Source organism: Apostichopus japonicus, chromosome 3 (genome assembly GCF_037975245.1).
Source record: "Apostichopus japonicus isolate 1M-3 chromosome 3, ASM3797524v1, whole genome shotgun sequence".
In the NCBI taxonomy this organism is placed as follows: Eukaryota; Metazoa; Echinodermata; class Holothuroidea; order Aspidochirotida; family Stichopodidae; genus Apostichopus; species Apostichopus japonicus.
This window is the reverse complement of record NC_092563.1, coordinates 19,523,856-19,538,114: the sequence shown is the minus strand read 5'-3', so window position 1 is coordinate 19,538,114 and position 14,259 is coordinate 19,523,856. Positions and strand designations below refer to the sequence as shown.

The 14,259-nt window shown below is 36.9% G+C and overlaps 1 protein-coding gene across 1 annotated transcript; it reads right to left on the bottom strand.

Moving 5' to 3' along the window:
- Window positions 1-2,992: 2,992 nt before the first annotated feature.
- On the bottom strand, window positions 2,993-13,920 carry LOC139965356 (WD repeat-containing protein 88-like). The gene is made up of 9 exons (XM_071967649.1): window positions 13,599-13,920; window positions 11,327-11,437; window positions 9,980-10,129; window positions 9,118-9,256; window positions 8,114-8,240; window positions 7,227-7,411; window positions 5,877-5,959; window positions 5,089-5,250; window positions 2,993-4,302 (listed from the first exon to the last, which is right to left on the bottom strand). The coding sequence occupies exons 1-9, from the start codon at window positions 13,704-13,706 to the stop codon at window positions 4,162-4,164; spliced, it is 1,206 nt and encodes a 401-aa protein (XP_071823750.1). The 5' UTR covers window positions 13,707-13,920; the 3' UTR covers window positions 2,993-4,161.
- Between the last annotated feature and the right edge of the window lie 339 nt (window positions 13,921-14,259).

Genomic DNA, 14,259 nt, shown 5'->3' with positions numbered 1-14,259 from the left:
ATCCACTGTTCATGCGGCAAAGAGTTATGAAATGTATGTATGTATGTATTTTAGATCCTCATGCAAGCAGGAACTCTCGTTGGAAGCATCATTGGCTTACCAAAGCCGCAATCTGACCGAAGTCAGTCTGTTAATTACATTCATATTAAACGTCCATTATTTATGAATTGTCAATTGTCAACAACTCTGTAACTGGACGACATACATTAGTATTGGAGTGCCTCGAACCGGGGACCTATGATTGGAAGGCACCGGCGAAATTAATCTCATAAGGGATGAACTGTAAAAACAAGTGACCCAGTCGGGCCATGATACGAATCTGCAACTCTTTGAATTAAAAAAAAGCATAGTCTAAAGATGGTTGGCAGTGGCCGATCAGGTAAGCATGCACCATATGATACATGCGACTTCCCATCCCCAGGTTGATTTCGCAGCTGTTAGTTATTTCTGCTTTCGCCAGCCAATTCGCGTGAGTATTATGATTGTCTATGGACTTCGACACCCAATCAATAAAACTGGTCAAGAAGGTGACATGGTTACATAGTCTTACATAAGGTTTATTAATTTTGGCCTGTATCGTAAAAGAACTTGTCTACTTGTCTGATAGCAGCTATCAAAGAATCTGATAAGACGATATGCATATATACCACAAAGTAACAAACGGAAATCAGTCAAAGGCAATCCTGACCTTACTCAAGTACACGAACGTAGTTTCTGAGTAGAAAATTGAATGTCATATGCTAATCAATGGGTGTCGACTTATGACGACGAAGCCGGGTGAAAGGCGGGGTGGGGGGGGGGAGGGGCGCTTCTACCAGGTGCATCCAATTCTTATGAAGCCGACAGTATACTTGCCTTGGTATGGGCCAGGTGGAGTCGGAAGGGGATCGGAAACGGTATAGGGACAGAGGGGTAAGCCTAGCTAGCTATCTGTCTGTGAGGGCAACCCAAAACCCAAGAATGTTACTCTCTTCTAGCATTCTCATTTGATGATATTTCAGATCATTTTCCTGTTTATGCTCTCATCGATAGTGATATTCTTATTAATAAACCAAATTCGGCCAAATACACTTTTCGTAGAATCTCAGCTGATAGGCTAGCTGTTGTAACATGTCATCCAAAATGAAACTTAGTCTGCCATTTATAATAATTTACGTCATATGTCACGGCATTCATTGTTATTCAAATTTACACAGGAATCAACCAATCGCTTATAATTGAGATGCGTTTAGGGGGAGCTAAAGTAACTCTACGCATGTAGACTGTCTGGTTTCTTAATGAATGTTATTTTAGAATTGTAACAGTCCACCAAAATGTAAGTGAACTTCCGCAGTATTTGAAATAACCTTGTACTCACATTTGCTCTTAAGCAGCTGTTTGTGATTCATAATAGGCCTATGTAATATGTTAAAGAAGTCTTGTGACAATATTTGTTAAAGCCTCGCCAGCTGCATGGAAGTTATGAAGACAGTACGCACATTGCTTTGTTCTGACTGACGTAAATGTTGCAAAGGAATTGTCGGCCTTTCGCCTAATAATCAGGGGTGGGCAACCTTTTTGAATGAATGGGCCAGATATAAGGAGTGAAAAATTGACTGGGCCGCACCTAACCAACGACCTGCTGTTGATTTCAAACCTTTGATTCCGAGGACTTCCAAGCAATAGGTGTGTACTTAATCTGTATTCACAAAAACATCTCAATACACAGTACATTGATAATTAATGGGGATAATAGGCCTACCTGACAGCATCATTTTTCAAAAAAACAATCGCAAAACAATCACTGGCGGGCCGCATGTGGCCCGCGGGCCGTAGGTTGCCCAAACCAGGCCTAATTAGATCATGTGTAACACGATGTTCCCCTTCTCGGGAATCGTTATACACACCCGTGACGATGATATCTCATGCAGTCAGTCTCGATGCAAGGGGACGGGAGTTGCAAGCGGATTAGTCGGTTCCGTTGTTTGGTTTTTCGTGACCAGGTTCTTTCCTGGGTGTTCTTTTCTTAAAAGCAGTCGAAAAAGCAGCTCCTCGGCATGTGTAGCATTATTAAAATAAAACAAAGCAAGGAAAACAGATGAACATAAACAGAAAAGGTGTGTACCTCAGAGGAAAACATTAATCACGAGCATATTGACTAATTAACGTTTTGAAATCAGAGCAGGCTTTGGGGGAGTGTTACGAAATAATTTAAAATACCAACACATTTAGCAACCTCTGACACTGTACTTTTAGTTTATTATCCCAGACAAGTGTTATAGCAATGGGGTGTTCAAAACAGAGGCGACCCCAAATCCTTTGCGGCTACTTTTTGGTGAGTCGCACAATGTTTTCAGACGTCGGAAAAGATATCTAGTTTTTGTAAACTTGTCGAAATTCATAAGCCAAACTTGATTTCATGAATACTGAGCATGAAGTTTCTTTTGGAAGCTTCTGGTCTTGAAAGTTTTTTAACAAGCTGGCCTAAGAAGAACATGAGCTGGTGGGGTGAAAGGCAGAGGGGTGAACAAGTTTGCTCCTATCTGGGAAAGTTGTTTATCTGCTCAAAATTACTTAACAATACTGTTTTCAAACTGTTTAATATTGATAAGATCCAGTCCATTGCAATGCTTATGAAGATGACTTGACAACTTTTCTTAGAGGGCAGCAAACATGGAACCAAGAAAGAGATGGGGGATAGTGCATGATCAGAGCTATATGGTATTGCTGAAGACGCTGCGAGTAATGCTGTGTATGGCAAACAGATTCACAAGGACTTTCCCTCTGACGAAGCAGTCTATAGCAATGAAATATCAGAACTATGATCATGTGTAGTACTTGCTCCTTTCAGTTTAGATAAGCAATACACATTAGATCACTCACTAACCTTTAACCAGGAATAATTCACTCACTTTCACTCTCACCACCTTCCCCTTCCCCCCCCCACCCACCCACCCTCCAAACAAAATAACAACAATAGCCAAGAAAACCAAATGAAACAGAGAAAGTAATATATTGTTGTATTCTTAACATATTTTATTTATTCAATATATCTTTGAAGTAACATTGGCAGGGAGTAAAACTGTTAGTATGTCGGCCTCAAATCTATATACATTCATACTTTGGGGGGGGGGGGTGGGGTTGAGGTTACTAGCTCCCTCAAATCACATGTCCCACTGCCCTTCAAAGGTTATGCCCTGCAGAGTGAACCCTCTTCCACTGCCTCTATTTGTTGTCAATATAATTCATAAATATCTCTCAAATATTTGCCATTTGTACATTTCATGCTTGCAAATGTCGCATGTTTAGATTAGTCACTGATTAGTGGTAAGTTCTTTCCACATTTTCTATTTCTTTGTCTTTTTATAATTATTTCAAAACCATGTGTACTAATTAAATTTGCCTAAATAATAATAAATAAGAACTATCGTTGTTTCGAATGTACTCTGCAGGTTTGTTATTTAGTTATAAACTCATAATAACCAAGATAGGTTCAACATTACAAGAATCATTAGAAACCAATGGAACCTTCATAGCCAATGTGAACATTCTCAGGCTAGTATTATCTAACTGACATGTTACCATCCGCAGCAGACTGTATCATTAATGACACAAGACTGATGGTAAATAAAGAATAAAGACAGCACACAGTTCATTGCTATTTGAAGCATTCTGTTTCAAATCCCACTTTGTGGGGGAAGCCTCAACATCCACAAGTCCCAGTTTTTACTACCACATGGTTTGCATATAACATTCAGTTACATGGCAGCCTAGTGTTTGTGTTTGGGGTATATTGGTCAGTAATTCCTGCAATAGTTACCTATATCTGGGGTAAACCTGCAATTTGTCTTCAATTTTTCCAAATAGAAAACCGGCTCATGGTATTACTATACAGTAGCACCAATGGTCAATTGTAAAGTATACATAACTGTGTGCATTATGTTCTCTGTTACATTATTTGAAACTGAAACCAGCGTGTTCTACAGACTACAAGCACACCGATGCCTTTTCTCTGTCGACCATCTACAATCCAAAGGGACGGTCAGAAATGGATAAGTCTGTCTCATCATTTCCCGATCTTCTGAAATGAGACAATTCCCAAAAGATGTCTCAACTGGTCTCAGAATCGGTTGCTTCTAATAAATACAACCTGCTCTCCTCTTCTTGCCGCTTCTGTTGGTATCAGCCTGGCATTTCCATGAGAGCCTCTTCTCTGAAGGATGGAACATTGCGACTTGCTTGGAGACGACAGAAGACACACATGTGCTGCACGGTCGCGTCTTCCAACTGGGATATGGAGAATGGTTTACGGCACTCCTTACACTGATATAACAAATAAAGAGTGAAATGGTTAGAGGGATTCGGTCACTATAACTTATTCATATGAAAGGCCGATAAAACAAATCCATTTGAAATGAATTGACCAATAGCTTACTAGCTAGAATACTCTTAACTGACTGAGGACTCATTTCCAATTTGAATCAGTAGTCACTTAAAGTCTGTCGTAACATCAACCTATAACTATTTAGATAAATATTCACCCAAGAACAGAAGGTATAAGATGATAACTACATTACGTCATTTTATCAAATAATGCTGGATCAAACTTTTACTACAGCCAGCAGAACTACATATTTATTTGAAAAAGTAGCAGTTTACTCAATTTACATGGGAGAACTGTGGTTATTTCTCAATACATCTCACCCCCTCCATCTACTCTTGTGCCAAGCTGGGTGAGGATAGCAATTGTGATTGTTTCATATGATATCAGTTTCAGCATTCATAATGCTACTTTCTATGATATCGGTTTCTGCATTCATAATGCTAGTTTCTATGATATCAGTTTCAGCATTCCTCATGCCACTTATGATATCAGTTTCAGCATTCATAATGCTGCTTTATATGATATCAGTTTCAGCATACCTAACGCTACTATGTATGATATCAGTTTCAGCATACCTAACGCTACTATGTATGATATCAGTTTCAGCATTCATAATGCTACTTATGATATAATTGCTGAAACTTAAGTTTCAGCATTCATAATGCTGCTTTATATAATATCAGTTTCACCATTCATGACGCTATATTGTATGATGCTTAACTTACCTTAACGATTCTGAGTCCCATGCTTCTCTTACTCTCTAAGACTACCGGAATACTATCGCTATCCGAGACGTTCCAAACCCTCAGAGTTTTGTCTTTGGAACATGACAGTACCGTTTTGCTGTCTTTGCTAAACTCCACGTCAGTGACCCAGTCCTCATGGCCCTAGGAGAGAATTAATAAACAGTCAGGTTTGATTGAAATCATGATGGTTCCAACTTCCTATAATTGAAGAAGTTATGCATGTAGAGTAGACCTACATAGCACTTACATGGCCTGATAACAGTGGTAGACAATGTGACATTTGCAATGGCAACGAAAATATTGTGCACAATCCTGTGAAAAACAAACAAAAATATCTTATTCCTCACTGTAAAGTTGTTGGAAGGGGATTTACTTAATCTAGATTAACATTTTCTTATTCAAGAAATGGATCACATAGGGTGGCCTATGATGATACCATGGCAGTAGTTCTTCAACAGTTTAACTTCCTTTTTGATTATTGTTGTCAATGTGTACTGGTGAAAGGTTACAACAAAATGCAGTTATTTTTGTATGACTTTTCTTCTCCATTGTGGATAAAGTTATTTGTGTATTAAAGAAAGAGAAACCAATACAAAGCTGTTTTCATCTCAACTGCAATGATGATGACTATTATTCTATTGCTGTTACATACCTTTCTAAAAGTTCACCAAACATTCAAAAATTCCTATATATACTTAGAGACAGAACCTGCTCTTCATTTAATTCTCACCTACTAGCAGACAAAACTGTGTAGTATAATAAAATACCTTTAAGGTCAACTTTGGTGCAAAGGTTTCCATATCCCAGACCACCACGGTAGTGTCATATGAACCTGAAGCTAGCATAGAACCTAGATGTCAGAAGACCAAAGTAGGTAATGAAATATGGTGTTCTCAATTTGATTTCTAGAGAACTGCAATCAAACTAAATTTTATATTTAAAAAAGAAAAGTTCCAATCAAATTATTATATTAATATAAATTAAAGAAAGTAAGTTAAAGGTCAATGTTCATCGCCTATAGAGTTGTTGCGATATGAAATTTTCCATGACTTAAATACATTGTGAGTTTTCTTCTCCCCAAAACTTAGGCCAAATGTCACCATGAAAATAAGACAATGTATGTGATTACCACAGTTTCTCATTTCTGATGGTCCATTTTCCAACCAAATCATAGTAAACATAAAAGACAATACCTCAGTTAAAATCATCACAACCAGCATAAAATATAATTAAGGCACCACCTTACAATGCTAGTTAAATATGATTTTCTAATTAAATATTTGCTGAAACAAAATCTGTGATTCATGACATAGTTTGTTACGTAACTACTTTGATTTTATTCCCCAAAATGTCTGGTTTTGCGCATGTGATTGTCAATTCAAATATCACAATATTGTTTAGGCATATGATGTCTTTAATCAAACGTAGATATATATTGCCGATACTGTAATATTGCTGCAGCACTATTCTGCTATGGTTGGGTAAAGGCTATGGATTGACAATTGTAATTGTCATCTACATAGTTAAAAAAAAAACAAGTATGAAGCATTTTGTGCGACACTAGACCAACAAGCAAACAGTATCATTTGTGCTGATGTATCTGTCATGCTTCCTCTGCAAACAAATTTACAGCATCAACACAATTAAGGAATGGTACTAGGGGTATTAATACTCCCTAGAAACAGGATCATAACTGGTTTGTAGGTTCACAGTAAATCAAAAGTGCTGACAAATTTTGCATTTGTTTAATTGATTTTTTCTTCTTCAAATGACTGAATTTGGACAGCATTGTGCTACTAGCAGCTTTAATGCCATTAGTCATGCACATCACTGTAGTGACAACAGTCTTTGGTTTATTAACATGACGAGTAGAAACTATTATTGCAGATAAATCTCTTGGTTTTTATTCAACACCTTTTTTCCTTTTTCAATGGTTGTAATAACTAACTTAGATCTGAAAAATGCTAATCATAAATGTTTACCATCAAAATGATTCAGACATTATAGAATTTGAGGGGTGTTCAGATAGTTTAATGGAAGGGCAAACGTTAGATATGACCTATTAGCATATTTGGAGAGATAAAAATGATGAATGTTAATATCAACAGAAACCTTACCATCATCACTGAAAACACAAGAGCTGATGCACCCCTCATGACCCTTACTTAAGGTCAGGGGTCCTTGAGTACGGAAAGTCCCACATGACACATCCCAGACTTTCATATGCTTGTCCCAGGAGCCTGTGCAGAGGTTTCTTTCTTCCTTATCAAAGCAACAACTGGACACTACGTTGATATGTCCACTGAAATGCAAACCAAATGAAAGATGTTCATTACTAGTGCATCACATTAGAAAATCACAGAAATGGCAATTAACAAGAAACTTGCAGAACAACAAACTTATAGTAAACCCTATACTAATTCATGCACAGTTTCTTTGTGCCTGCAATGCATGATTGCTTCCAACTCAGTACTTTGAAGATACTGTAGTGTGTGAAAGTAAGTTCGCCTGACATTTCGATCCTAGCAGGATCTTCTTCAAAGGCTGAAATAAGATACTGTAGTGAAGACAACGATGCATGCATGTGCTCAATGGCTGTCCTTAGGGCTGTTTGATCCACACCTCAGCCCCTCTCCCCTATCAATTTCAACCGACCATGATTAACCCTACAGGGAACTACTACTAGGAACTGATGCAATGTGAACACGATACAACTATGTAAATTTGATTCATACTTGTTCAAGTTGTTTGCTTCATAGTTGACCTACAGGTCTGCACTTTATTTCATGGAATCAAAATGCAGCAACAATACAGTCACAACCTGATTAAACATCAAATTAATTTGTTACAAGCATTCCCTACAGTACTGCTTTGCCCTTTCTCCCCCCCCCCCCCCCCGCTTACTTTTCGAAATGAATTTGGTGTCACATAGGTCTCTTCTCAACTAAGCCAATTTTATTTTTGTTCGCATACCAATATAAACCCAATACTTCTTTTTTCATACCTGAATTGCACAGTTACTTTGTGGCTGTGCAAATCCCACATCTTTGTACAGCCGTCCATTGATGTGGTGCAAATCCTGTCGTCATTTGGAGAAAATGTCAAAGAGGTAGGAGTACTTTTGTGATGATCTGTAGAATATGGGAAAATTTCAAAGAGAATAATAAAAAGAAGATTTAGTTACTTTGTTATTAAGATGGCTCGAATCGACTCGAAGGTCGTAAGGTGGAGAGTTGTGGATAGTCAAAGATAGTCGAGCTTAAGACTATGAATGATCAAGATTTTGCCCAGTCTTGAGTTCGTGCCCACTTCAGTCGTGGAAACTCAACGGTAGCAATCTCCCGATTGCCAGTCTCCTAGTTACCAATTGCCTAGTTAAAACATAGGTAACGAATGAGAGGGAAGTCATTTTGAATGTGAGCTACATGAGATTCATTTATTGAAATGAAACAATTATTCTGTGTGTTCATTAATTTGTTTAGTTTGCAGGCGTCAGTTGTAAGACTAATCACCCTTGAGGAGTAACTAAGGATTGTCAAACACTAGGTAGCAGCGGTCAAGTTTAATCCAAATTTGTGCAGTTTGGGTACCAGTGTGTGGCTGGCTCTAGAGATCTGTGCAAAGACGCATGCAGTAGCAAATGAAACAGATTATGGGCAATTTTATCATCCAACCCTACATGTGATATCTACAAGGGGGAATAAAGCCTCTAAAGCATCCATGTGTAGCAGTTTAATGAGGGGTCATGTCTTAAAATAAGTAACTGAAAATGTTTCAATTTTTTTTCAAACTGAAGAATGTTCATCTGTTATCTATTGGTACCAGTTTCGTTTAGGTATTCTTCACAATGAATCCCCCTCCCCCCCCCACCAATGCACAATTAGGGTAGAGCCCTTTGCCAGATCATCAACATGACCTCCTTACTTCAGTTAAGGTATGATAACCTTTTGTAAAACTAGATAATCAATGTACATACAAAGTTCCCTACATGAATCCTACTGTACTTACTCTGCATTTTGTGGATGATTTTACCCTCTGATGTGTCCCAGATTGTCAAAGCATTCTCCAAATCTGAGCCAACAGCAGCAAACTTGCCAGAGTGTGAAAGCTGACAACATGTCACTATTCCTTCTAGGGAACCTGTCCACTTGAATATAAAAACAAAACGGGGGTATTTATGATGAAAAATTAGATAAAATAAATTAGTATCTGTCTATATAAATAAAGGCATAATGCACACTTATACCCAGAGCTTCAAACAGTGGGTTTTAAAATTGCATTGCAGGAATATAATTTAGCAATCAAATATTGTGTAGCAGATGTTAAGCACTGAGCTCTTTGTGTTAAAAACTGTTTTACATCTTTGCACTTATCTAGCAGTTTGACCGTTTTCCATAGCATTTTGCGATGCAATTCCGGATAAATTATTCTCTGCATTGGGTGTTGAAATGTTTCATATAAACTCACACTTGGGGGTCAAAGGGAAGACATAGGTACAGCAGCCCATTCTGATGTTTTTTTAAGATGGAGGGGTGCTGTATGTGTGAGTAAATAAGCTTGCTAGGTTAGAATCATACACAATTCCAGTCCAATAAGTGATTCCATGCTAAATTCTGACCAGTGTTATCGAAACTCTTTGCTCTGTAAATCTGACCAACATAAAAAAGGATAAAACCAAGGCTTTTAACTGCTTTAACATGACCCCTCTACCACTTATAAACTTTAGAACTGGCACAGCATGTTAAAAAGGATAAATATTATGGCTGCATAATCAGAAAATACTATCAGTAATTAAGGTACAGTAATTATTTTCCCCAGCTTCTTCCGACCATTAAAAAACAGTTAAATGTCTCAGTAAATTCTGACTTACCAATATCTTGCCTGTTTCAGTATCCCAGTAATTCACTGTTTTGTCCCAAGATCCCGAGGCAAAATTGGTCGCATCTGAGTTCATGTGACACTGACTGATGACGTCACGATGGCCCTCATACTTCTGTAACTTTTCACCAGTTTCCACATCCTTCAAGTTTTAAGAGATTAAAAAATCAAACTTTAATAGCAATGTTCACGATATATAACATTTAACAAATCAACTGATTGCATTCTTATGTTTTGTTCAGCCATAGATAAATGTTGGTACATTAATAAAACCTTAAATCACATTCATCGTGTACAGTGATTCCATAACATTTCACCAGTTCCATGTCCTCAGAATAGTAAGAATTAAAAATTATACAACGTTGATCTAATATTACCATAATCCCATAAGAGACATAAGTTTGTCATGCAAGCTTCTATAGTTTCTGTATTAGTTTTCTTAAAATTCCATTTAATAGTATTGACATATATTTTGTATCACATTGCAGTTATGGACTTATAATGATAAGATTCTGTATCAGTACTGAACTGTTTTTAAGACATAATTTAGAATGAGTAAAATCTTTAGTTTTAAAAAATTATCTGCAGCATGATTGGTTGTCATATTTTTCAGTCCTTGACTTCAGGCCCCCTTGGTATTCTTGCCTGCTTTACCAGCCTAGTCATGCCACTGATTTTAGTAAAGATATTTATCACTTGTTATTTTATGGACTGTTATGGTATTTCATTAAAACAACATCAATATCACTACGATTGAGGTACTGTTTACAGTGTAAACAAATAATTCTCTCTCAGTTTCCTGCTTGGATCAGCTTAAATAAATTATACCTTTACAAGTAACTGCAATTTACAAAGTTAATTAGATAAACTAATGTTTTTGCAAGATCGAGACAAACAGCCTAATTCAATTAATCTATTTTCTCATACCTACATACATGTACACAAATATCAAAACAAAGTGTTGAAGATACAAAATTGCAAAAAGTACTGGACTATATGTTAATCATTGGTATCACAATATAAAACAAAGGCAGTTTATCAATGCTAGTGACTATAAGTTGGAGTTACAAAAGCAAGAATATGGACTGGGAAAATAGGGAATGAAACATGTGACAGGGAATGAAACATTTTACAGAGAATAAAATCGCCAAGGTTAGATATATAACATTTGGTAAAAGTTGGATGGATATGACACACTACATGCCTTAACCAGACATAGAAATTCATATTTAACTATCAATTAATGCAAACTAACTTGGCACACTTCAATTGAGAACGATCTCAGAAGTTTTATGTGAATGTCATCCACAAGGTGAAATAAAAACAAATGTACTGTTACCCAAACAGCTGTTGTCTGATCACTAGAACCTGTCAAGATTAGTGAATCATTGGAGCAAAACTGGCAGGAATTGATTGCCTCCCGGTGTCCCCTCAGAACTTTATACTTCACCTTTTGGAGAGAAAAAATGTATAGTAAAATGATATAAACATATCTAAGAAATCTGAGAATGTAAGGAAGAAAACTAACCTCGATATACTCTAGAGACTAGGTGTGATATATTACAGTAGTTATTAACTAATGACCATTATAACTCATTGAATATATCACCTGTCATATGCCTGCGATGACCATTATTACTCACTGTATATACTACCTGTCACATGCCTGCGACCTACATACTGATACTGTGGACCATGACATTTTGCTGAGTGTTCTTGATCAAAACTTTGGTACTAAGGGGCTGGCTAAATCATGGTTTGATTGTTATTTAAGACCATGCACACAAAGTGTTCAGGTTGGTGAATGCATTTCTACGAAATCCACCGTCCACCAGGGCGTCCCACAAGGATCTTGTGCTGGCCCTGTTCTCTTTACGGCTTATGCAAGTACTTTATATCATACAATCTCCAGTCACCTTCCCGAGGTCATGGGGTATGCAGACGATCACGCCCTGTACCTAAAATTCAGACCAGGTAATTCCGACTCTGAACTTAGTGCTCTAAATGCTATGGAGAGTTGTTTATTGGACGTTAAGGCTTGGATGAATATGTGTCGCTTAAAAATGAACGATACCAAAACTGAGTTTCTTATCTTTGGTTCACGGACTCAACTTGCAAAACTTGAAATTGATTGTATTAACGTGGACTCATCTATTATTAATTGTGTAAATGATGTGGAGTATCTTGGTGTTTATTTGGACAACACCTTATCAATGAAAAAACGTATCAATGAAAAATGTAAAATCGCTAGTTTTAACTTGTATAATTTTAGAAAATTACGTAAGCATCTTTCAACTGATTCTACTCGCACTTTAGTTCAGGCACTTGTCACATCTCACTTTGATTATTGTAACTCTTTGTTTTATGGTCTTCCCAGTCTTCCCTTAATAAGTTACAGCGTGTACAAAATATGGCTGCCCGTATCATCCTAAATTTGAACAAATATGACAGTATATCTTCTGCTTTTAAACTTCTCCACTGGCTTCCGATAAAGGATCGTATTGATTTTAAAATTTTATCACTCACTTATAAGGCGCTTCACGGATCTGCACCATCTTATCTGAAGGACCTTCTTAAACCACGATCAGTGAGCTACTCCATACGATCTCATGACAGTTTGATTTTAACTACCCCCCGTACTCGCTGCAAGTCCCTTGGTGACCGATCTTTTTGTATCTGTGCCCCCAAATTGTGGAATGCACTCCCATTTTCTATTCGCAATTCAAGTACTGTATGTTCATTTAAATCCAGTCTTAAGACTTTCATTTTCAAACGTGTATATAATTAATCTAGTTTTACTTATTATCTCATTCTTTTTGTATATATCTCTTATTATTTTTTTATCCTATTTTCTGATTTTGTGGCATGGTATATACTGACTTCATTTTCTCCATCGTTATTTTTTTTATTTTTTCCATCGTTGTTTAGTCTTTTAGGGTTATCTGTTTTTAAGATTTTTACCTCTTTCTTATGATTAACTTGGTTTCTTAATTTTCTTTAAGTTTTTTACCTTTACTCTTTTAAGTTTGTACAGCGCCATAGCTTATGTCTTTACATATATATGTGCGCTTTAGAAATGTTTAAATAATAATAATACCAATAGGGTCAGCTTGTGACCCTTGGGGACCCTTGCTGAGTTTGTCTTATTTATGTTAAATAATATGAGATATGAATGAGAACAGTTGCTATATGGGTACTCACCAAGGAAGACATGGAATAAATGGTTAACGTAGACATTCGTTTCCTGTGTACTTATTTATTCAGGTTAATAACATTCATCCTTCTACTTACAATATACGCATGCAACATAACACTGGGATGCATACAGCAAATTTCTGACCCTCAATGATTGGTACTTCTAGTTCTTTTTCTTTCTTGCACGTCTTAATATTGACATTGGTCCATATTAATATAGCATTACGCCGATGGCAGTAATAGTACTCATAGCATAAGGCTAGTAATATATTTAGTTAATACTAATCATATTACATGACATATTACACTGGTGTCAGTGGCCAATGTTGGGATTGGAAGGCTAGGCTATAGCCTAGGCTAATAACTTTTAGTGTATGACTTAGTTTAGTTTGAGCTTCAAGCTACACTTGACTTACCTGAGCAAGATTTTCATTTTCCCATGTGCCTGACTTACTGCTAAGATTTTCACTGATTTCCTCAGCTACTTCAAGGGCAAGAGGATCAATGTCTTCTTCGTCTGACATTGATTCAGATATAACTGAATTAGTTAACCACAAATTTTTAACCTAAACTTAAGTTCGAGACACCAGAATTCCAAGGACGCTTGTTTAGGCCTCATTGAAGGTAGCAGCAACTAAGCGCAGACACTAACAGCAGCCGCTAAGAGAAAAAGGACAGTAAGACATGACACTTAGTACTGCCACTACGCTCCTGTGTGTGTGTTAACAAATAATGAATGGTTATGAGTGCAATAGTGCAAATATTTCATTCGAAAGCCTCGTTGAATGGAACAAATTACATCTTTCAACGAATGAAATATTTGCACTATTGCACGAATGGAAACCATTCATTATTTGTTTTATATAACATATTAAAGATGGGTAAAATGCACTCATGCAACAGAATGTTTTGAACGGACAGGTTTCTCTGCTCTCTTACCATTGAAAAAAGTGCTACCAAAAAAGTATAACCCATGGTTCAGGCTATATCATAGAGTGGAATAGAGCGGATTTTGCATGCAATCAACGAGCAATTGACCAATCAAATGACCAGAATACAATTAGGTGTTGTATAAAC